The sequence below is a fragment of the Cyprinus carpio genome, chromosome B5 (genome assembly GCF_018340385.1).
Source record: "Cyprinus carpio isolate SPL01 chromosome B5, ASM1834038v1, whole genome shotgun sequence".
Taxonomy (NCBI): domain Eukaryota; kingdom Metazoa; phylum Chordata; class Actinopteri; order Cypriniformes; family Cyprinidae; genus Cyprinus; species Cyprinus carpio.
This window is the reverse complement of record NC_056601.1, coordinates 23,257,898-23,280,727: the sequence shown is the minus strand read 5'-3', so window position 1 is coordinate 23,280,727 and position 22,830 is coordinate 23,257,898. Positions and strand designations below refer to the sequence as shown.

The 22,830-nt window shown below is 35.1% G+C and overlaps 5 protein-coding genes across 7 annotated transcripts; 2 read left to right on the top strand and 3 right to left on the bottom strand.

Moving 5' to 3' along the window:
* The first annotated feature begins 935 nt into the window (after nucleotides 1-935).
* cryabb (crystallin, alpha B, b) lies at nucleotides 936-4,088 on the top strand. Its single transcript, XM_019104723.2, has 3 exons — nucleotides 936-1,245; nucleotides 2,189-2,311; nucleotides 2,643-4,088. Exons 1-3 carry the CDS (start codon nucleotides 1,063-1,065, stop codon nucleotides 2,844-2,846), a joined length of 510 nt encoding a protein of 169 aa, XP_018960268.1. The 5' UTR covers nucleotides 936-1,062; the 3' UTR covers nucleotides 2,847-4,088.
* A 166-nt stretch (nucleotides 4,089-4,254) lies between these two features.
* cb5h11orf1 (chromosome B5 C11orf1 homolog) lies at nucleotides 4,255-6,686 on the bottom strand. The gene is made up of 4 exons (XM_019095481.2): nucleotides 6,537-6,686; nucleotides 5,867-6,119; nucleotides 5,345-5,414; nucleotides 4,255-5,223 (listed from the first exon to the last, which is right to left on the bottom strand). The coding sequence occupies exons 2-4, from the start codon at nucleotides 6,110-6,112 to the stop codon at nucleotides 5,048-5,050; spliced, it is 492 nt and encodes a 163-aa protein (XP_018951026.1). The 5' UTR covers nucleotides 6,113-6,119; nucleotides 6,537-6,686; the 3' UTR covers nucleotides 4,255-5,047.
* A 72-nt stretch (nucleotides 6,687-6,758) lies between these two features.
* LOC109090638 (melanoma-derived growth regulatory protein-like) lies at nucleotides 6,759-8,242 on the bottom strand. The gene is made up of 4 exons (XM_019104463.2): nucleotides 8,079-8,242; nucleotides 7,398-7,531; nucleotides 7,126-7,236; nucleotides 6,759-7,012 (listed from the first exon to the last, which is right to left on the bottom strand). The coding sequence occupies exons 1-4, from the start codon at nucleotides 8,206-8,208 to the stop codon at nucleotides 6,989-6,991; spliced, it is 399 nt and encodes a 132-aa protein (XP_018960008.1). The 5' UTR covers nucleotides 8,209-8,242; the 3' UTR covers nucleotides 6,759-6,988.
* A 2,105-nt stretch (nucleotides 8,243-10,347) lies between these two features.
* On the top strand, nucleotides 10,348-16,637 carry bicdl2 (BICD family like cargo adaptor 2). 2 transcript variants are annotated; one of them, XM_042724961.1, is made up of 10 exons: nucleotides 10,348-10,437; nucleotides 11,216-11,715; nucleotides 13,014-13,229; nucleotides 13,456-13,572; nucleotides 13,738-13,884; nucleotides 14,943-15,089; nucleotides 15,308-15,382; nucleotides 15,476-15,558; nucleotides 15,749-15,863; nucleotides 16,242-16,637. In XM_042724961.1, exons 2-10 carry the CDS (start codon nucleotides 11,452-11,454, stop codon nucleotides 16,410-16,412), a joined length of 1,335 nt encoding a protein of 444 aa, XP_042580895.1. In that variant the 5' UTR covers nucleotides 10,348-10,437; nucleotides 11,216-11,451; the 3' UTR covers nucleotides 16,413-16,637. The 2 variants fall into 2 exon arrangements, with proteins under 2 accessions (XP_042580895.1, XP_042580896.1); XM_042724962.1 differs by lacking the exon at nucleotides 14,943-15,089.
* Nucleotides 16,638-16,647: 10 nt separating this feature from the next.
* Nucleotides 16,648-21,604, bottom strand: crfb12 (cytokine receptor family member B12). Of its 2 annotated transcripts, none has more exons than XM_019083634.2 (8): nucleotides 21,295-21,604; nucleotides 20,896-21,015; nucleotides 20,528-20,657; nucleotides 20,245-20,429; nucleotides 19,991-20,139; nucleotides 19,750-19,897; nucleotides 19,115-19,254; nucleotides 16,648-18,620 (listed from the first exon to the last, which is right to left on the bottom strand). In XM_019083634.2, exons 2-8 carry the CDS (start codon nucleotides 20,954-20,956, stop codon nucleotides 18,051-18,053), a joined length of 1,383 nt encoding a protein of 460 aa, XP_018939179.1. In that variant the 5' UTR covers nucleotides 20,957-21,015; nucleotides 21,295-21,604; the 3' UTR covers nucleotides 16,648-18,050. The 2 variants fall into 2 exon arrangements, with proteins under 2 accessions (XP_018939179.1, XP_018939181.1); XM_019083636.2 differs by having other exon boundaries at nucleotides 16,649-18,620; nucleotides 20,980-21,015.
* Between the last annotated feature and the right edge of the window lie 1,226 nt (nucleotides 21,605-22,830).

The window sequence follows — 22,830 nt, the reverse complement described above, 5'->3', positions numbered from 1 at the left end:
ATGTTAAAGGCTACCTACTTGACTTGGCCGACTTTTTTTAATATTAATAATCAGTAATTTCTAAGAAATAATAAATTATTATTATTATTATTTATAGTATATTATTCTGTTTATCAAAGAATCCTGAAAAAAAAATTATCAGAGTTTCAGAAAAAAAGGCTTTGCCATCAAATGAAAAAAAAAATTACATCTGAAAAAGTATTAAAAGAGAAAACAGTTTTGTAAAACTGGAAAAAATATTAATCATAATAATAATAATAATAATATATATATATATATTTTTTTTTTTTATAAATGCAGCCTTAGTATGCATGAGAGATTACAACCCCAAATTCTTTCAAATAATGTTACCAAGTCCAGTATTGTAATTTTTTTAAGTCCAGGGAACTAAAAGAGCACCAAATCCACAAAATGTTTTTAATTATAAAATATTCACTGAGAGCACAGCGACCGAGACTGCTTACCCCTCCAAAATGATGATGTCCAGTCAGTGTGCCAGCTCAAGTAAGCCCCGTACACACTGCCCAGCCGGGGGCTTGTTCATGGGGATTGACTTTGTATGGTGTTTAGCCTGGCACAGTTATCTCAGCCACATTCACTGTCAGATTCAGTAAAGACTAAACCTCCAAAAGGGCTCAGAACCTAAATATGCACGGGCACATCACCTCATGGACATCCTAATCTATGCTGGCATCAAATGAGCCACAGACTTTCCTCAATATTGGCAGGTTCAGCGCAGTTTCCATTGCAGCGAACACAAGGGACCATCAGCACTATTGGGGGCTTGCACTGTAATCCAGTTGGTATCTGAGTGAATAGAAATCTGATCAGCTCTTTGGATAAATACAGAGAGTGATGGTTAGAAGAGGGGACAGGGTGGCAAGCAGAGGACAGTGGGAGGGCCAAAGTGAAAGAGGCAAAGGCAGGCGAACAGTTTACATCATTATTCCAGAAAGATCCACAGCTGGCTCGTCTTGCCAGGGGCCGTCGGTGTGGCTCTATTTAAGTGCGCAGGCAGAAAAGACAGCAGTTTTCTGAGTGCTGCTAAGGCCCAGACACAAAATGGACATCGCCATTCAGCATCCCTGGTTCCGTCGCTCCTTCTGGCCATCCTTCTTTCCCAGCCGGATCTTTGACCAGCACTTTGGGGATCCCATTTCTGAGGCCGACATGATTCCCTCGCTGTACTACCCACGACCTTCCTTTTTCCGCTGGCCAAGCTGGGTGGACAGCAGCCTTTCTGAAGTGAGTCTACAATGACTTTTGTCAACGTTGGGTTTATTCTACATCAGCATTATTGTAGTTTCGTGTCTGATTTGTTGAGTCACTATCTCAAAATAAACTAGGTGTTTAGGATGTTAAAGCAAAGTGGAGGGGTCTCGTATCAACCTAAAGGGTTTTCATTTGAGATAATGGCTGGCTGTACATTTTCCCTACTGTACAGTTAATAAATGGGTGTTTGAAGTCATTTTAATATGTTAACAGTTTAGTAGACATTAATATTTGACCTTACTTGACCGATCAAAACCAAGTATTTCAAAGAGACATTATTTGAGGATTTTTTATAGCTATTTTAAGTTTTGTATTTAACGCGAAGTTTGTCCATGCTAATTTTAAAGATAGCTATAACCATTTTTTTTTCCTAATGGCAGCCACGCTCATAGGAGTATGAGTTGTTTTCTAAATTATGATCCCAATGGATAAATATTAAAAAATATAAAATCAAAAGATAAATATTTATAAAATATAAAAAAGATAATTATAAAATATAAAATCAAAAGATAAATATTTTTTGCATAACGAAAGTCAAGCATATTTGTAGAATTATTAGGATTTTGCATTGTGAAAACCGCATATTGTAATGTGAAAAAATGTAAATGTAATTGTAATATAAGTATAAAATAGAAAATAAAATATACATTATTATTCTTATCACTTAATATTATAACTATGTAATATAGTAATGAAAATAGTCCTGTCTGCAGGTTAATATATATTTTTTTGTTTAGTTTTTTGACATTACAAGAATTTAGGGGGCCATTTTTGAAATCGTCATGAAAGGAATGTCACAATAGAAAAAATCAAAATGTCTAAAATTAATTAATTAATGATTCTTTTGAATTTGAAGCGCTAATTGTGACCATTAGATTAAACTATTAAATATATGTCACTAATTCTGTTTTCTTAGATGAAAATGGAAAAGGACTGTTTCTCACTAAATCTGGATGTTAAACACTTTAAACCAGAGGAGCTGTCAGTGAAAATCAGTGGAGATTTCATTGAAATTCATGCCAAACATGAGGATCGTCAGGTAGCAACTCACAATACATAAACACTGAACACTGCCCTGTTGAAAAAAAAAACAGCATGTATGCTGGTTAGGTATGTTTTGAAGCATGTGAGCTTGTTTAAGCTGGTTAGGTGCTTGCTCCACTGCTTCAGAACATACCTAACCAGCATATGCTGTTTTTTTCAACAGGGTGTAACCCAACACCTTTGCATGTGAATGGCTTCTGTTTAATATCCACATGTCATCACCAAGATCACTGGCCTTGTGCCGCAAGTTAACATTGAGTTAAGCAGAGTGAAAGACGGACCATTCATTATCACCTGCTCAGAACGATGTTGTGCTTTCCTCGCAGGATGATCACGGTTTCGTCTCACGAGAGTTTCTAAGAAAATACCGTGTCCCTGCTGGTGTGGATCCAGCCTCTGTCTCTTCCTCCCTGTCTTCTGATGGCATTCTGTCAGTGACAGCCCCGCGCAAGCACACAGACGGCCCGGAGCGCTCCATTCCCATCACCCGTGATGACAAACCCACCGTGGCTGGGTCTCAGAAGAAGTAAAGCTGCTAGACTTCCATGTTTCAACTTTCTGTCCCTTGTTTTCCCCTGTCCCACTGTGCTCCTGCTACATTACGAGGGAATAAATTATTAGCCCAGTGTTTCCTGACAGGCCGAAACTTAGGTTGTCTTTGCTACAGCGGCTAGAGAAGAAACAGTTATTAGCTTGAAAACTCCATCAGCGTCAAACTAACTGTAAACACAATCTCTAAATGATGAATGTTACCTAAAAGATTTTTATAGAAATACACTTTTACAATAAAGTATTGTCTTCTGTTGATGCCACCAAACAAAGAGGCTTTTGTATATCGTGCATCCTTGACAGCAAGACAAAGTATTTGAGTGTTGGAGTATTTCTCCCTGGCATTTTTTTTTGTTTTATAACAACGACAAACTGGCAAATGGCAAAAATGGGCCATTGTATTAAGCTGGATCAGATGGCAAAAAATGCAATAGTCTCTCATTATTAATGGTGTGATTTGCAGGAGAGTCAGAAAAACAGGAACATTTTACAATAAGGTCATATTACTGTTACTCAATGCATGCATTAACTTACTTTAACAATGAGCAATATATATCTTACAGTATTTATTAATCTTTGTTAACGTTAATTAATAAAAAAAATTCATGTTATTTCTCTGGTCCATTATATATTATTAACAGATACAACTTTTGATGTTGAAATTAACATTAACTAAGAATAATAAATGCTTTATAAGTATTAGTAGTGTTAACAAAAGTTAACAAATGGAACCTTGCTGTAAAGTGTTTCTTCAGGTATTGTTTATTCTGAGTTTGTTAAAATGATTTGTTTGAGATGTCACAATGGCTATTGTTTTTGGGTTGAAAAAGTACATTTATTTTGAATTTAATGATGGATTTGGGACCAGAGGACACAGTGAGGGAACGTGGATACGTTCTTAAAAAAGTGACAGTATATAAGTATTTTTGATTGGTTAATGACACATTTATGCACTGCATTGCTACATTCACCACTGTATTTACATGACAATAGCAGGAGCAGGGCTTTAAAACCAAAGGTTAAAGAGGGTTATGAACCCCTTTCAAATAAAAAAAAAACTATGAATATGTTGCTCAACACAGCTTTAAATGGTTAATTGTTAATTCATGGTTAAGCAGCATGAATAATAGGTGCTACTCTCATGATGGTACCGTTCCAAGAACTGCTGTTACTGCAACGATTAATGAAAATGAAAGCATATTAAAGCAAGTTTATTCATGCAAGCATGGTGCATAGGTCAAATGTCCCCCTTGAGATTTACTAAATAATATTTGAATGTTACTTTTGAGGGTGAGATGTTTGTGCATGTGAATAAGGGCCAAGAATTTCTATTGTTTACAATCACTGAGACTATTCGGTATCTTAGCAATGGGTCACTTATTCAACAATGGTAAAGCTGCTAATATCAAACTAAATCAGTCTTTTTTTATATGGAAAAGCAACATAAGCAGGTTCTGACAAAGATGTAGCAAAAAATATCCTTATTTCCCCATATTTATATCACTCTACTAAAGCAAAGGCCTAAACTACTGCATTATCCCCACTAGGAGGTGCAAGTGAGAACATGGTTTGCACTGTCCACTGCTTACATTCCTCATTAATCACAGCTGAAGCACTGAATTAACTTATTAACGTCATTAAATAATTATCAATAAATACTTCAGCCAATTGAAACCAGTGTGACCTTATTTTTTTAAACTCAAAATTATATATATTTTTTCTTTTACTGCATAGTGTAACTCAAAATGTTCAAATATTAGGGAATTCAATGGTCTGGCAGATATTTAGTCTATAATTAGGCCTACAAAATATATGTTTAAATGCTGAATTGCTCTGCATTTTAAACTCAAGTATAGTCTAGCGCTGCTTGGAGAAATTTTTTTCTTTTTTCAACACTATCTCACGACCGATTAGTACGTATTTTACAGGGTGACTAATGCAGTAAAGTACAAAATAATTGAAATTGAAAACCAAAAAAATCTAAGCTCATTATGTATGGAAAATCAGTCAATATGGGTACATTTTCTTTTCACCGTATGCATGATTAAAAAATAGACACATGCTTGAGCAAGATATAAGAATACTTTTTATCAATATTTGACAATGGATCCCTCACAGAAGTCAGCTGGAGGGTACTGAAGCTGTTATAATTTTTGGAAGCCAAATTTCTCTGCCAAAGGCTTCAGTTTGTCTCTGCTACACTCCTGCACTGAGGCTCTGAAGTCTCCCCCACTATTTCTTCTCTACGCTGAGGGCCTTTAAAGTCCAGTCTGTAGCAGGAGTTTGGCACACACTTAGTTTGTGGAGGGTCCAGCTCTGGTTGGTGGCCAGGGAAGCTTCTTGACTCTCTCTTCGGGGCTGAAAAAGTTAAAATATAAAGTTCTTTAAAGTAAGCATAATTATTTTGTTGAATTCAAAACTAATTAATAAAATAAAAGTTAATAAAAAAACATTTTTAAATGAAATAAAAAAAACATACTTGTGTAAATCGGCCGAATGTCATCTTTCTTGTAGCTGGAATAATATGTGGTTTCAAAGTAGTGGGAGAACTGCGAGGAGTCGCAAATTCAAGGTTATCGGACTGTTATTTGTTTGGTATTTGAACACCTAAGTGACACTTAAAAATGCATGAATGTCACTGAATCAAACCAAATTTATTTGAAAGAAAGATAGCACTAGCACACTTTTAAAGCAAAACATTCAGAAAATAGGCTAGGTTTTAAAACAAACAATCAGTGTTAAGTGTTTAAAATGATTTGCCTTTTTGCGATTAACGTGTTAAGTGGAACATGTTCATAGTTCATGCAACTAGCGTACACCTGCGGTTACTGAGCTGGACACTTAATTGACTAAAAATCATTGCATACTGCTCAAAAAAGTGAAGCAGTGAAAGGATTGCAGATGCTTCTTGGTTTTATATTTTATTATCTAACGCAATGACATTCAAACATTTTAAATGTGACTTACAGTATTTGGCATTATTTTACTAAGCAATACCAACCTGATGCGGAAGGGGGCGTCGTAACGCCACAGTCCGGCGAGTGTCAAACCTCTCTTCTGACCAGTTACCAATGAGGGTGGCATTTGAATAAGAGTCTTCATTCGTTGAACATCGCCAACCATACTGACGAAATTTCGCCTCGTCGGTAAAATCATACCAGACCTCAGCTTGCCCAGACGCCCGAAGCATGTCATGAAAAGCAGGGCCATTTGTCACCCATGAAAACCCCTTGCTTTTATTGGACATCGTGCCACTAAATTTTGTGTGATAAAAGAACAGACTTTTAAACAAACTGCAAAAGCAGCAATATGTAAAATTCCCAATTAATAGGCCTAGTTAAATATTTTGTTAAAATTAACCAATGCTATTTTTTCCGCCAAAATAAATGAGCTATTTTGCAATGTCGGTCGCATATGCTTTCGCAATTTTACAAGCGTTTTTATAATTTAAAATCTTTTTTTTTTTTTTATAATAAATAATACATTCTCAAATAGCCTGTACTTAATAGTCATTCTCATCAGACAGTAACTTCACCCTAGACCACACACATTTAAATATTTGTGAAAGTCGTCCATAAGCTACACAGTCGCCCATATCAGTACAGCCCTTTACATTTTATTTACCTAGCTGGAAGTTAAAAGATTTTAATTAACTGTAAACACGCACTCACCTTGAATGCCGAGTAAACACGCGATCCTCGAGCTGTCATTGGTCTCCATGGAAACGCGCATGACGCAACTGGGCTAGAAACCGAATATCTTCTGCTGAAGTCGTGTGAAGATAATAAAGCCAGATGCAATCATTTATCGCTTGAGTAGTAATTGATTTTCTCTTTAGCTTTCATTCAAAACTTTTCTCACCAAAAACATCACGTGATACAAACAAACAGTGCTCTGTTTGCAAGAGTAGCAGCCAAACAGCAGCAGCTCAGCTTTATTCAAACTATTGCATCAACAAGCATTTACAGTCTACAGTCACTCTTCTATATGATTTCCTCTTCTGAACAGTAAGAAATCTTTAAGTTAAGTTGCCTACTAGAAATAAGACATGTAGTGACACACTGTAAAGTGCAGAGTGGAATCAAAAATCGTGTTTATGTTCCAGCCGAGACAGCACACAATGCTAATAGCAGTAAAAGTCCCATTTCTGAAAGAAAAAAAAGCTTATAATTAACCTTAAATGTCAGTTTTCTATTACATGTATTTGTCAGTGCGTCAGTTTGTTTGTGTTAATCAGAGACAAACGATTGAGATACACACATCAGTCTTGACCTCAACCTCTGCAGGCATTAAGGCATGCGTCTCTTCAACAACACTGCTGGGGAAATATCCCAGACGAGCTTCCTGGTCTCCATAATATGACCCTTGAACCTACACAAACAGTTCTCTTCAGTTATGCTTTGTGACTTCATTGTCAGAGGGGAAAGCGTTTGTTTTTGCACACTTTGTCAGTACAAGAAAATCATGCAAGTTTTAATTATTAAAATACTGCAGTTGAGTTCACTCACTAATACAGTAGACAGGCTACTTACACTGCCAGCCCAAAAGAGGTTCCCACGGTCTTTCAGCATGGCGTACACATAGACAGACTGGCCTTGGTGGATGGGAATGAAGCGGCAGTCTTGTGGGTAATAATCCTGCAGAGCTCTAGCAATGAGAATAGGATCTGTGAATAGACAACAACACGGTTTAGATGGATATTATAACAATTGTATCACCACCATTTTTTTTTTAATTTTTTTTTTATCATTGTATATAGTCTATAGAAAAAAAAAATTATATATATATATATATATATATATATATATATATATATATATATATATATATATATATATATATTTTACCAAACTCTTTTATAATATAAAAATAGACTGTAACAAATTCAATTAATTCATATTATTATTTTTAACAGTATTTATTCATCTAACCGTTCATTGTTAGTTTATGTTAGCTCAGGTCCAATAAATAATAATTACAACTTTTGATTAAATAATGCATTAGTAAATGAACATTTAATAAAATATTTTCATTGTTTTGATGTTATTTAATGTTAAATAATGTTAACAGATGGAACCTTATGAAGTGTTAACAAAGTGATTTATGTTGAAATGCAGCATTTAAAAGAAAACACAAAAGGAAAAAACAACCTATCCTGAAACTTCCCTACAGTTAATATATTAAAGTTAAATCAGCTGGTTTGCATTACTCACGGCTACACTCTGAATCGGCGCATAGCTTGTTGTCCGAGAGTTTTGGCATCTGCCTGCCAGCCTGAGTGTTCAGTGGCAGGAGGCCACACAGCACCAGGAGAAGCGTCCAGTTAGCACCGTGTTTCTCCATCTCTGTGTGTCTGATTCTTAGTTTGCTTGAACAGGACTAAAGCTCAAGTGGGAGGGGCCAGTTGAGGCCAATCCCCACCCATTTTCAGAAAGTAGACATGTAATCCATATAATAACAGGAAACCTTGCAGTAACACTCAAATGAAGCGTTTACTTATGTAGAACACAAGTAATTCAATTTATTTTTCTCTTTAGCATTTAAGGACAAAATCTGACTACTATTGCAAACATAATCATTCAGTATATGATTCACGGACTGTCTTTTTTTTATGTTATTCAAAATTACTTTTTATATTTGTAGGTTTTTCTTGTGTTACAGCTGTAAGCCAAGATTCAGAGCAGAGGCCTAGCTGTAACTAGCTTCATTCAGGGTCTGTAAGAGAAAAATATGAAGTCAAGAAAACAGGAAGTATTGCTGCAAGTTTCACAGACTCTCACTTGTGTAGATATTACTAATCCTATCTGAAACCACAAACAGTTCATTATTACCACAGTAAGGGACATAGCCAGGCCACGGGTCCCATAGCACCTAGTTACTGAGGCTGAACAACCCGTCCTTTCACAGCAGCAAAAATTTAGCACTCGTTTTGGTTCAAAGGATTCCTTGTGGTCTCTCTGAGCCACTTCCATATTTGGATCACCTTGAAATATCACAAACAGTCCAACAAAGCTAATTGTACATTGCAAATCCAGTACCTTCCTAAGTGAAATCTAGACTAGAAGCTGCTCCCTCCACAGTGGCAGCACTAACCACAAAGTGACAGCACTGAGCAGGTTACCTAACAGCCCCTGAATGGCTGCTTTTATGATGAGAAATGTTATGACAGTCTGCATAACATCTGACACTGTGGAAATTATGAATACTTCACTTACCTATACAGCATTTCAGAGAGAATTATAAAATTATCTTTGAACACTCTGAACCATGTTGTAGTTATAAAAATGTAGAGATTAATTGAAAGTTTTATGAAAGTTTTAATACATGAGCACAATCCTTTATGTAATTTCTTTAACATGTGGGACGAATTAATCATATTTTCAATCCTTAATGTAAAGAATTATGATGGCACAAAAGAAAATAGAGAGGCAAAAATGTTTAAATATTTGTAAAAAATTATGTATTTTTTTATTTATTAAGATAAAAACTAAAATAAGACACTAAAGTTCACTGGAAAGTTTCTGTAAATGAATAAATACAAGTCCAGATTTCTCTCTTTTTTTTTTTTTAGAATTCCTTATACTTTAGTGTAGCTTAATTAATTGTGTCAGGAAGTTGATAAAATTCAGATTTGAACTGTACATACATTTTGATTGTGCTTTTTCGACATCTACAATAATGTAAATTAATATTCACCAAAAATAATTGTAAAAATAATCATTTTTGTGACAATAATTGACAGTAATTATCATTAAAGAATATGATTATTTATATTCCATAGTTGGCAAGGAAGGCAAATTAGTTTGTTTCTTCATTTTATAAAAAAAAGTACAAATCAGCAGAAAGGAATGTATTATCTTTCTGTTTACAGAAATTGAAAAGATATTATTCATTGACAATTCTAAGTATGTAAACAACTAAATGATTTCAGAAAAAAAGGATAAAAAGTAAATGGGAAAGACAAAAAGACAGAAGTAAAAACTTAAGAAAAAATATGAAAAGTGAACCAAATGCATACAAACAATAAATGAACAAATAAATTAATCATAGGCTAGTTTTTATTTTTATTTTATTTTTATAAAAAGCCTATTAAATATTTACAATTACAGCCAGAGGATACATTATAATAAACAGAAAAACAAACAAACAATAATGACGTTTAAGTTATATAACACAATTAAATGTTTACAAAAATGTATTTTACAGCATTCTTATTTTTGGAACTTCATATTGTTTTTTGGTTTGTTGAGCTTCTGTCTTCAAAATTCAAAACAATGGTTCAAATCCCCCATGTTTACATTAAATAATAGATCGTAGTTTTGAAAGGGTTAGGATTTTTTTGTTTTGTTTTGGTTTTAATAAATCGAAGTTCGTACTATATCAGTGACTGTATCTCACCTGAACGCCTGACGTCAGCGTCACCTACCCTTTTTGTGTGTTTGGGCTCCTCCCACTGAACTGATGACGCCATGAGAAGGTGTGGCTTAATTAGCTTTACAGCAGCGCTTCCAAGACGACCAGTAGTACCTCCCTGTCACCTGTAATGCTAACTTTGGAGCAGGAACTTCCCAGGTAGGAAAAACAAAGCATTACTTGTTTTAAATAGTCAGTAAGAACATTAATACTACTAAGAGACGTTTTCTTACCGATTTTTACAATAAATTTGTTTTGAATATAAAACATTCTCATTCAAGTTCTTAAGTCTTTTAATTAAGCCTTTATTTGCTGTGAAGTTGAACAGTTTGGGCTGTTTTATTTACACAACATTAGACTAATGTAGTTGTTTCAACAGTTTCAATGCCATTAAAATACCACATCATGTTACTAGCAAACACTTTAGCCCGAGGTTCTGGTTTACATTCATTTCTATCATCCTGTGCCTGGGTTTCCTCCATTATGATCCACAGACAGGAAAACAGTTCCTGTTTTATTCCTAGAAAACACTTTACAGCTATGCTAAATAAAACTGGTGAAATATCAGCATTAAGGAGGTCACCTATGTCTTAGTTACCTGTGCTCTTTAAAAACTGGTTTAGCCAATTGTAAGGGGTGTAGTCACTGGGCCACTGAGGAGTCTTGAATGACTACTGGAATGCGAGAGAAACACTGAAACTTTGTTATGTTGGTCATGTCCACAAAAGAAGCTCCTAGACAACAATAGAAATGCCCAAAGGTAGAAACAGATAATGTGGAGTTTGGATACACATACTGTATAGGGACGAAATCCAAGCTCTTTAGAGTCCAGGAGGATTAGATATTATAAATGAAAACACCTGCCAGCTTTGTGTCATAATTTTCAGGGTGAGTTCCAACACAATTATCACCTGTTTCAACATGTTTCTGTCCATAGGGAGATTTATAAGGAAGACTCAAGATAAAGCAAATAATAATTCATCTGATGATTCCACCCTTGGAGGAACCTTTTGAAGGATATACAAAGAGGTGTCAGGTTCTTTGTTTCCTTGAAAATCCAGTCTAGACTACAGCCTTGGACATTTAGACTGGGAAGGATGCATAGGAACAACTTTTGACTATCAGGACGGTTACTTGGAGTCCTGCTTAGCCGTGAACTTGTGGGACGGACCAATGTTTTCATCCAAGAAGGAGAACCTACCCTCTCCCATCCTGGAGGATTCTTTCTTCCCCTTCTCTTCGTCACACTCTTCCTCCGGTCACCGGATCATGGCTCCTACAATGGGAGCAGATGATCTTCTCGCCTCACCTCAGGATGACAGCAGTCCTACGCTGCTGGAAAAGGACCTGATCTTGGCTGCTGAGGTGGGCCAAGCTTTGCTGGAGAAAAATGAGGAGCTGGCTGCTCAGATAGAGCAGATGGAAAGGGAGATGGAGGTATGAATGAAAATGAGTGCTCAGAAATATAAGAGTCTCTATAAAGGCCTGTTAAAACCACAAACGCTAGCTATAAATTTTTATTAATCATTCCAGTTCTATGACAATAGCAATAGTCCACACCCCAGCTATAACAAGACATAGGAGCAATATTGTTAGTATCACTTTCAGAACAAATTTTTTCAGCTGATTAAATAAAAACATTAACAATGTTTAAGTTCAAGCATTTTAAACAGCAGACAACGTACAGTAACTGCAGTGCATGCTTATATTGTCTGCTGCTGTGTACGCTAATATAGCCTAGTTATCTTGATTGCTCTTGGTGTGAATGGGCCTTAACTCTGTAAAGTAACATGTTTATACATTATATGTTAGCAGTTGTTTAAGCTTTTAATAGATTCGATTTACATCATTTTTTTTAATTTTATATTTAAGATTAAAATGAATACTTTTATTCAGTAAGAACACATTAATTGATCGAAAATTACAGTAAAGATTTTATTTCAAAGAAATGCTGTTCTTTTGAACTTCCTATACATCAAATAATCCTGAAAAAATGTATTATGACTTGCACAAAAATATTAAGCAGCACTGATCAGCAGTGCAATGTTTTCAACACTGATAATAATTAAGCAGCAAATCAGCATATTATAATAATTTCTAAAGGATCATGTGACTGGAGTAATGAATGCTGAAAATTCAGCTTTGCTCACACTGGAATAAATTACATTTAAAATATTTTGGAAATGAAAAAACAATATTGGAATAATATTTCACAATAATGCTGTTTTTTTTATTTATTTAGATAAAATGAATTCAGCCATGTTGAGCAATAAGACAAATAATTGAACGGTAGTGTAAACCCATTTCTTAAGATGCTGAAAACTACGCAGTGGTAAACATCTACTAGAGGGCTTGGCAAGAAAGTACAAGAAATAAAGGTAAAGAAGCAAATGCTCAAAGATGATTGATTTCGAGTGTTTAAATCTCCTGCACAGTGACATTATGTTGCATATGATGCAGCAACAGTTATAGTTTATGGTCGCACTTCATTTAGATAGAGTTAAATCAGTGGTCTCAAATAGTGCCAAAAACCTGAATGATAGAACCTGTTATAAAGGTTACTTTATAACCATTACACCACCTTCAGAAACACCTTATAGAACCTCAAAATAAACATTTCACCATAAAAGGCCCATTTAGGTGGATATAGTTTTAAATCAAACCTACTAACATCATTAAAGAACTCTTTTAAAGTGTGTGAATTACAGAAAAGTTTGTTTGTCTCTGTACAACAGGCTATGCAGCAGGAGAAACACATGCTGCAGCGACGTCTGGAGGTGCGGGACCTCGAGGCAGGTCAGCGGGAAGCAGAACTGCAGGCTGACATCACAGCGTTGCGTGCGCAGTTGGAACAAAAACACGTTCAGAGTCGTGACCGGCGTCGCGAGGAGAGTGAGCAACTGACTCAGCTGTCCAGCCACAACCAAAAACTTGTGGAACAGCTGGCAGAGGTGACCAATCAGAAGCTTTAAGTCCCCAGCTTTCTATTTTTAACAGCTTCTTGCAAATCTTTTCATGTGGGTAAACATGTCTAGTGACGTAATAACACTGATACAGTTGTATTCAGGGCTGGAATGAAGATCAGCAGGTTTAAGTATCTGTCTTCTGTCAGAAGCAGTCCTAGAAATAATGTTTGACTACATCTAAACTTTTCTCTCTCCTTTTTTTTTCTTCCAGGCAGTGGCCTTAGAGCATACTTTGCGTACTGAGCTCCGTTCACTGAGGGAAGAAATGGAGGATACAAGTTTTAGCAAATCCATAAGCTCTGCTAGACTGGACAGTCTGCAAGCAGAGGTATACACAAAATTAGTGATCCAACCTATAAATCGGCCAGCCCAATTAATCTTCTGATATTTTGACATTATCAACTTTGATTTATAGCAGAATAATCAAAGAAAGTACAGTATGTTGATTCACTGTTTTTGTCTGTTATTTTTCACTACTGATCCTGTATCATAGAACAGGGTTATGAAAGAGCGCTGTACTCATATGGATGAAAGATTGAAGTCAACTCAAGAAGACAACCACCGGCTGAGATCTGAGAGGGATGGATTGAGAGAGAGGGTGATTGAGCTACAGACCAGTCTGAAAGATAAAGAAACGGAGGTGAGGAAGATGTGCTAGATGATAGAATTTGGGTAGGAAAGTATATAGCAGATGGGGAGCAAATCTCTATGTAGGATCAAATATAAATACTGTATACAGTTAGAATTTACACCCTACATTCAACATGATAATTGATTTGTAGCATTTAGTGATGTAAAGCTGCAACAGTGCTCATCAAACTTAGTCAGTAAAGACATTTGTTACCAAATAAAAAATACATTTCGGATAAATGCTTTTGAATTTTCTATGCATCAAAAAAAAAAAAAAAAAAAAAAAATCCTGAAGAAACGTATGACTGGTGAAAGCATTGAGCAGCATAACTTTTTTCAACAATGATAAGAAATGTTTCTTTAGCATCAAATCAGTCTATTTTTGATTAATTAAATGCAGCCTTGCTGAGCATAAGACACATTTAAAAACATAAGAAAAAACGAAAACCAAACTGTATGTTGCTTGCAAAATATTTTATTTAGTCAGAATACATGGATATTTTTAAATGGCTGTCAGTGGAAAAAGATGATGTAGTTATGACCAGCAGCAGCAACTGGACTTTGCTAACCTGCTAAACCTTGAGCCTTTGACCTTTACAATTAATAGATCTGTGGCTTCTAGCAACTTCTGCCTTTGCTGTTTGCTGCATGCACAAATAAAATGGCTTAATTTGAAAAAAAGATTGATTTTTATTTTAAAAAAGATTGCTTAATTTTGATTATATATATATATATATATATATATATATATATATTATATTTATATATATATAAAAAAAATATATATATAAAAAATTTTATGTATATTTGTTTATTTTTTTATTTGTTTTTTTGTGGGAATTGAGCACACTTTGAAAATACACTGAATATAGTGTACCATATGGCCACCGTGACGTACTTTTTTCAAAGTACTATGATTTGAGGCCAACTAAATCTAATCTTGCACTATACTGTTGGTCCTAAATAGTATGAGAATTGGGCAGCCTAGGTTTCAGGTTCAGGCTTCGCTGGTCAGAGTCCATCCATCCCTAGAGAGTTTCAGTCTGGCTGTCTCTGGCTCTTTCACAGCTGGAACAGGAGCACAGCACAGTGTTTCAGCTGCGCACGGTCAACCGAACCCTACAGCAAAGGGTTCAAGCCCTGGGAGAAGAGGCCAGTCTGGGGGAGGCTACCTGCTTTCCTATGTCACTTCAGAGTGAGATCCAACAGTCTCAGGTAGCGCTCAACCCCTGCTTAGTGAAAAGATAGGTGTTCATGCTTCAGCTTAGCTTGTAGCAAATAATTACTTACACTGCAAGTGACAAAAAATTGACTATCAAACGTCTTTAGGTCTCAAGTATGTAAGTGCTTGTTTTCTCCTCACGCAGCTTTTTTTTTTCTCACTACACTTTCTATTTCTGCTGACTGGTTGTTTTCATTTTGATCTCAAACAGGCCAAAGAAACCATTTTGGCCCGTTCAGCCATTTTGCAAGAAAAAGAAGAAGAAATTCAGAGGTTACAGAAAGAGGTTAGTTAAATGATACAATGACATCACAATAGCATTCATATAGACTGAGTATCTTCATCTAAGTTGATATGCAATGTTTTTTTCTTTCATCAGATACAGTCTAGAGAAACTGAATTAGAAGGGCTGAGGGAAGAGGTGAAGCCATTTCGTAACAGTCCTGGCAAACCTACTTACAGGTGAGAACTGGATCAAAAGGCTTTACAACCTCTACCCTTTTGTTCTCTGTGTGTCATATTTAATGCCAGAGATAAAGTGATAAGCTAACGATACGTGATGAATGGGGGATATTTTGCATAAGAGTCTGAGGATAGATTGAAACTGTCTATTGTTTTATCCAACCCTATCTTTTTTCCTTATTACCCACAGTGCCTTGGAAGAGGAGATCATTTTGGCCCGACAAGAACGTGATGCACTCAACCAGCAGCTTCTGAACACTATCAGACACAAAGTGGCACTATCTCAGGAAGTTGAGTCTTGGCAGGTTGGTAACTTGTAATTGATTTCTAATCCAGTACTACTACAGGAAGCACTATTCACTTTTTTTTCCATAAAATGTATATCCACTATGCAATGCACAGAGAGCCGTATTTGACATCCTTCTCGAATTCGGAAACACAGTTCACAGAAACACAGTCCTCATTAATGTTTTTTAGCCAGGCCAGTGCAGTTGTTTGGTGTTCCTCAGAGGTTAGTCTTAGGACCCTTTTAGTTCCTGTAGTGACACACTGTATAGAACATACACTGTATTATTATAAATGATGGTTAACCTCCACTATGCATTGCATGTATTGATTATATATAGAAAATTAAAAAATCTAGTTTTGCTTTCCTTTTGTTGACCAACAAATTTCTGTTCCAGGAGGACATGCGTCTAGTGATATGTCATCAAGTTCAACTCCAACAAAAAGAAAAGGAAAACGACAAAGAACGGACAGGCCTTCAAAGAGGCACTCGCACCACCAAATCACTGCGTGTACGTGGGGAAGATGGAAGGAAAGGATTTTTTTCTTCTCTGTTTGGGGGAGACTGACTGGAGGACAAATAAAAAGGGACAAGAAGAAAAGGGAATAGGGAGATTTCTCACTTTTTTCTACAAATGTCAAATAATCATTAAAATCACCCAAATGTGTAAATAGAAAGACAGTAGAAAGAAATTATATGTACTCCATAGTGGCACTATTGCATATGTATGTTTTTCAATATTTATTTGCAACTTCAAAATACAAAATACATACAAATAAATGTATAGCATTTACTTTTTTCTTGTCTGTTTAATAGGAGGGGTTAATCATTCTTAAACCATAAAAAATGGTCTCTTTAGCACCAGTAAAATCATTGTTCAGTAAGGCATTATACAGCATTACAGTCAGTAACAGTTCATGAAAACATATAAAACTTTTGCACCCATGATGATAACAAAATCTTTGATTATATATTATAGCACCATTTTATAATAGAAAATGTTTAGAAAGCGCTTTACAGAAAACAAGTGTTTGTACATAAACACACATAAACACACTGACATACATATGGTAGGATACGACATGAAAATAAAACCAGCACAGTAAAATTGTTGTGTCCTGAAAGATACATGAAGATTTTTTTATGTATCTTGTGTTAGTGTGCCAAAAATTCTATTTCCAAAATTTTTTTTTTCAAATACTGTAATAATTCAGTGAGATTTTTGTATGAACAAAGAATCTTACAAACAAGAGACAAATTATGAACTATCTTACAAACCATCCTTGAGTCAGTTTAAAATCACACAAAGAGACAAACAAAAAGAGAGAGAATTCCATTAAAGTAATTGTGGGAACTGCAAAATATACTTTTTAAGCATTTGTGAAAGGATGCTGTAAAGAGAGTATGTTTTCAAAAATAATGCCATTGGTAGTTTTGTTTATTTTTTTTATTTAACCGTTGACTTCAGTGACCACCATTTTGCAGTTGTTTCCAAGTAATTTTCATCTTTGATCAGATTTTATACAGAGATTTTCACCACAGTGGTCTTAGATCCCAATTTGTGTAAATTATGATATTATAATTATGTTTTTTTATGACATACAATACACAAGAATACACTTAGAATTTCAATTGTCCAGTATTTCTGGTAAGTTAGGTATTGCACTGCATCTTAAATTCCTTCATGTAGCACCTGGAGTCCATTATCAAAGTGTCTGAACAGCCATTTATCGAACAGACGGCTTGTCATGTGACCAGTTGCATCAAAGTGACACGCTGTAGAATGTGTAGCTCCATTTTATTCCTGAAGGAGGCACACTTCCATAGTTTAAACTGTGTTCAACATGACCCACTTATAGTACTACAACTGGGCAATCAGCAACAAGATGGCCATTAAGTTGTAAGTGCTGTAAGTGCTATTGCGATGAAAGGGAATATTAACGGGTAGTTCTCTCCAGGTATTAATCAAACCCCAGATTTTGCTTCTATATCAAGTGTTATTCCCTCATGTTATGGATATTCTGATCTTCTGCATCACTAAACTTCACACAGAGTTTTGCAAGTCTACTTGCATGGCTCAGGTGAAAGGTGGATACTTTTTTGCTTGAATTTGGTTGCAGACTCCACCTTTGGAAGTATGTTCAGGATACTGTATGTATATCCTCTTTAAGGGCCTTCATAGTTTTGAAAGTAGAGACTTGGAAGTTCATAATACTTGGTCAGGTCTTGGTTCATAGCCGCTCTCTGAGTTCGAATCAGGAAAGAAAAAGCTATCCTCCTCATCTTCAGCAGTCACTTCTCTTTCACAGCCACTGCCAGAAGAACAGGAAAGGGTTTCTTCTACATAATTGCTATCCATCTCTAATTTTACAAATGTGTTCACAGTAACCGTTTGCAGTATTTGGGATGATCTTGAACTGTTTAAAGTATTAGCACAGAGAGATCCCGAATCAGATTCACTACCTGGATGCATACTGTCATCATCCATTTCAGACATTTCATTTTCTTCACTATCTTCTATATCATTCGCTAGTGTGTATTTATCATACTGATTTGATGCCTCAGCCTCCTCATCTTGCTCTGGTGGGTTAACATTGGTGATGGCTGATGTAAGGTTTTCTCTTGATTGATAGAACCTAGAGCCATCCTTGGAGTCTTCCTCCGATGAAGAAAAACGTCTCTCTGTGTTCATTTCTTTTTTTGGTGGGATCACTGTAATTGGCTGGGATTCCTCAGGGGTTGGTTTTAGGACCCTTTTATATCCTGGAATAACAATCTGTAAAGGACATACAAACACTGTATTATTGTAAAGGATAGTGAACCTCTACCATGCATTGCATTTATTTATTTGGCATCATTTTACAAGCTTCCATAGTTAACTTTAGTTAAAGCATTAACTAACATTAATAATGAACAGTTGTATTTTTATTATTATTTTTATAGATGCCAAGACCACTTAAAATAAAAGAAAGTGTGGCTCAGAAAACAAAGTTAGTTCCTAGAAAAGCTCAAGCATCATTTGTTTGCAGATGCCACTTAGTTGGATATTTTGCATCTCTGAAATTCAGATTTGTTTTAAAGTTTGACTTGAGGCCTACACATAATAAATGTATATTGTATATAAAAATATGAAATACATTAGAAAAAAAAATCAAATAATGTTCACTAAATGATTTCAATATAACAACTAATAAATGCAACTTAAATTCTAAAGTCAAACTGGGACATACACAAAGCTGTATGAGCTTCAACAAGTACTGAAGAACATACCAAAGGTTTTGGAATGCTGAGATTCTTGATTTGAAGCCTCATGTGGTAAAAACAACCAAAAGGCAAAAAAATCCCAGTTGAAAAAATAATCAGCAGCATGGCCACAATGCACACTACTAGCACAAAGCTTCTAGTAGAATCTAAAAGACACATTAACATACAAACAATATCGTTTTAATAAAGTAGCAATGATTTTGAAGTAAAGCTATGCTCACCAAGGCTGCATTTAATTGATCAGAAATATAGCAAAGCAGTAATATTGTGAAAAAATTATTAGTTTAAAATAACTGTTTTCTATTTTTAAATGCAAAATGCAAAGTTTTTAGCATCATTACTGTCACATGGTCCTTCAGAATTAATATGTAGATTTGCTGCTCAAGAAACACTTCTTATTTCATCATTTTTATAAATGTCAGAAAGAGTGCTGCTTTCTATATTTTCTTCAGGATTCTTTAATGAACAGAAAGCTCAAAAGAGCATTTACTGTATTTGAAATAGAAATCTATTGTAACATTATACATTTTTACTCTCACTTTTGATCAATTTAATGCATCCTTGCTGAATAAAAATATTAATCTCTCTCTCTCTGGATAGACACACGCTGAACAGTATACAAATAAAAATATATCCATTACCTAATAGAAATATACATTTGGTGGTGTTGAAGTTATTGTCCTTCAAGGCTTGTTGATGACTGGCAGAAACATTAACACAATAGTTCTTGCCAGATGGCACATCATGGAAAATGTATGGAGATTCAGAGGCTGATATCAGTGCTACAAACTACAAAAATAAAAAAAAGTTATGCATTTATGCATGTAGAAATTTCATTGTAATAATCAGTGATTCTACATGACAATAATATTATGTGTTTACCTTTGATTCCTCAGCAGGACTGCTCTCAAAAAGATACAGCAGGTATTCCAGTGGTTTGACCTCTGGTTTTAATTCCAGCCAATGACTAAAATGAATTTTAATGGACTTTTGTTCAGTTGAGATTTTTACATTTGGGGGACTCAGGAGTGCTACAGAATAATTCAACAAGAAAGTCAAACACAAGCATTTCAGAAGAGCATTATTTAGCTTTGCTGACCAAAACATTACATTAATTCTGAAAGTCTTGAACTTACTGTCTCCATATGGCTGGAAAGACTTTGATGTAGTTGTCCAGTTGGAGCTCGTTCCTTTAAATGTTGTCTTGACCCTCACAAAATAGTTCCAGTGAAGCTCATTAGGTTGCTCATCAAAAGTCAGTTGGCATTTCAGTATTTCTGTGTTAGTGCAGTGTTGAGCATGATTCCACTTCCCTCCAGACCTACCCAAAAAATGAGTACAACTATTTTTAGAAATCTATTTGACAAGTCACTAAGTATTTTTTTATTGGTTGATTTTTTTGCGAATGTCTGTATGTACATTTTTTGTGCAGTTATAAACTCCAAGGTGTATCTGGTGTCAGGAGGATTTCCTTGTCCAGGAAGCCATTCAGCTGTAGCCTTAAAATCCAATAACCTCACAGTCAGATTCTTTGGAGAAGAAAGAATTGCTAAAAGGAAAAAAATAATTGTTGCATTAATTACAAACAAACCAATTAAATATGAAAAATGCCTAAATACACAAGCCAACACGTATCGTCAACAACAGGGTGTGTGCATGTAGAAAAAAACAGTATCTGTATATTTGCATTGTGAGATTAAAAAGGAAGGTTACCATTTGCATTACATATCTAAGCATCTAAGCAACTTTCAAATCTCAGTTCAGATGCAGAAAAAAATGTACACTACCTTTAGATGGCGTTAGACATATTTGAAGCAAAGTGAACATGCAGGCTAGAAAGCGGGTCATTGTGTCATTAAATCATGTCAAACCTTTAAAAAAGGCTGGAAGTTTATCCTTAATCGCCCCTGCAAAGAGCAGTACAAGACACATAATTACAACAGATCCCAGGTAATATACAACATGAGGTATGGAGAAATACAAATATAGATGAATAACAGTATTATATAAATAGAAATATGCAAAATAGCATGATTAGTTTGGTGCAAACAATATTTGACTTAAAGGGCCAGAACAAGTTTACAACTATAATATTAGAATCATTACAATATCAAAAGGAGAAATAAATTAAAATAAAAACAGTAAGTGTTCATTTACTAATAACAGACAATTCAAGCCACACTCACCACTCTGGAGTCATCTCTGTTTCTATAAATAAAACACCAGTCCTGAAGACAGCAGATCCATCTTACATACCACCAGCATACTGAGATTGGGTTTAAACAAATGATCCAAGATAAATACTACTGCTATCAAAGCGTCACTCGTTCACTACAGAGAAAGTCTTGAGGGAACGGCCATTAATTTTTCCCAAACAATCTTAAAAAGACTAAGAAAAAACAAGTATCTGTCTAAACATTCTGTAGTACACAGAATGAAAGAACAACTATCTGCAGGTTTCCACTGACAACATTTTAAACAAGTCCAGACTTCTTTACTGATCTAAAGGTATATTTGGGACTTAAGCCCCTCCCCTGTTACCTGGAACTTGAAAACAGGTTGTTCCAGTCTCCAGGATGGAATCTCGTCTGTCGTCCTCGTCAATCTCCACCCAGCATGCACCTGGTACAAGCACAGTTATTGATGAAGGGAATTATGTTGTTCTTAATACATAGCAGAAGCTTCATGATATGAATGAACAATGTTATTATTAATATATATTTATATATTATATAAAGTATAATTAAAAATTGGTTGAACAAGCTTATTTTAAATGTCTTGCAAGTGACCTAACTGCAATTGCAATAAATAAACATAGGACATTTTATACTAAATACTTTTAATTCTGTTTTATAATGCTATAGCGTAATTCTCTTCCCAGTTAAATCAGGTTTGTTTTGTTTTTGTATTATAGTGCGTGATTACTCATGTTCCTCCAACATTTTGTATTTTTTTCCCCCATAATTTTCTGCAATTACATAAGCAGTATCATGGTAAATGTATCAGGGTTTGGCCACAGGCATGAGTATAGCTGTCTTGTTTTTGCATACTAAATTGTGGTTGGTTGGTTTCTTTCTTATATTTATTTAACCATCTACAGCTTATCATATTCATATCAGATAACATGTTCATTCATTTGGCCAGAGGAGAACCATCCCCTGGCTAAGCCTGGTTTCTTCCCAGGTTTTATTTCCTCCATTTCTGTCATCTGATTTTGAGAGTTTGGGTTCCTTGTCATTGTTGACTTTAACTTGCTTAGTTGAAGCCTAAAAACACTTAATATTCAGTAATATTATCACTATGACTGCACAGACACCATCATATAAAAACAAACTGAAATCAGTTGGATGATTGTTTTCTATGGAACTGCTTTACAGCTGAATCACATCTTGCGAAATCGTCACAGTTAACCAACTAAACTGAATGAAAATTGAATAACAACATTACTGCCTTCTGCAGAGCTGCTTATAGCTGAAGTGAACTTCTTTCCAAATTTAAGAAATTTATACTGTTATTGAATTGAAATGAAACAAAACTGAACTGACTGAGCTGCTTTAAAGCAGAATCTTAATAATCTCCATAAGTGAGTATCCATAACTGATTCTGCTATTTTTACTGTGAAGCTGCTTTGAAACAATCTGGATTGTATAAAGTGCTATAGAAATAAAGCTGGCTTGACTGGATTTGAGTAGCTGCCTTTACAAGTTGAGAGACAAAAGACT

Excerpts from the sequence above, each read along its gene's own strand:
- cryabb (XM_019104723.2), top strand. The coding sequence starts at position 1,063 with ATGGACATCGCCATTCAGCATCCCTGGTTCCGTCGCTCCTTCTGGCCA. Across the intron at positions 1,246-2,188 it reads TGGACAGCAGCCTTTCTGAA|ATGAAAATGGAAAAGGACTG; the intron begins GTGAGTCTACAA and ends CTGTTTTCTTAG. Across the intron at positions 2,312-2,642 it reads CCAAACATGAGGATCGTCAG|GATGATCACGGTTTCGTCTC; the intron begins GTAGCAACTCAC and ends CTTTCCTCGCAG.
- cb5h11orf1 (XM_019095481.2), bottom strand. The coding sequence starts at position 6,112 with ATGTCCAATAAAAGCAAGGGGTTTTCATGGGTGACAAATGGCCCTGCT. Across the intron at positions 5,415-5,866 it reads GACGCCCCCTTCCGCATCAG|TTCTCCCACTACTTTGAAAC; the intron begins GTTGGTATTGCT and ends GACTCCTCGCAG. Across the intron at positions 5,224-5,344 it reads CATTCGGCCGATTTACACAA|CCCCGAAGAGAGAGTCAAGA; the intron begins GTATGTTTTTTT and ends TAACTTTTTCAG.
- LOC109090638 (XM_019104463.2), bottom strand. The coding sequence starts at position 8,208 with ATGGAGAAACACGGTGCTAACTGGACGCTTCTCCTGGTGCTGTGTGGC. Across the intron at positions 7,532-8,078 it reads CGCCGATTCAGAGTGTAGCC|ATCCTATTCTCATTGCTAGA; the intron begins GTGAGTAATGCA and ends GTCTATTCACAG. Across the intron at positions 7,013-7,125 it reads AGGTTGAGGTCAAGACTGAT|AAATGGGACTTTTACTGCTA; the intron begins GTGTGTATCTCA and ends TTTTTCTTTCAG.
- bicdl2 (XM_042724961.1), top strand. The coding sequence starts at position 11,452 with ATGTTTTCATCCAAGAAGGAGAACCTACCCTCTCCCATCCTGGAGGAT. Across the intron at positions 15,090-15,307 it reads GTGAGATCCAACAGTCTCAG|GCCAAAGAAACCATTTTGGC; the intron begins GTAGCGCTCAAC and ends GATCTCAAACAG. Across the intron at positions 15,383-15,475 it reads TTCAGAGGTTACAGAAAGAG|ATACAGTCTAGAGAAACTGA; the intron begins GTTAGTTAAATG and ends TTCTTTCATCAG.
- crfb12 (XM_019083634.2), bottom strand. The coding sequence starts at position 20,956 with ATGACCCGCTTTCTAGCCTGCATGTTCACTTTGCTTCAAATATGTCTA. Across the intron at positions 20,140-20,244 it reads TTTCCAGCCATATGGAGACA|CACTCCTGAGTCCCCCAAAT; the intron begins GTAAGTTCAAGA and ends ATTATTCTGTAG. Across the intron at positions 19,898-19,990 it reads GTCCTGCTGAGGAATCAAAG|TTTGTAGCACTGATATCAGC; the intron begins GTAAACACATAA and ends TTATTTTTGTAG.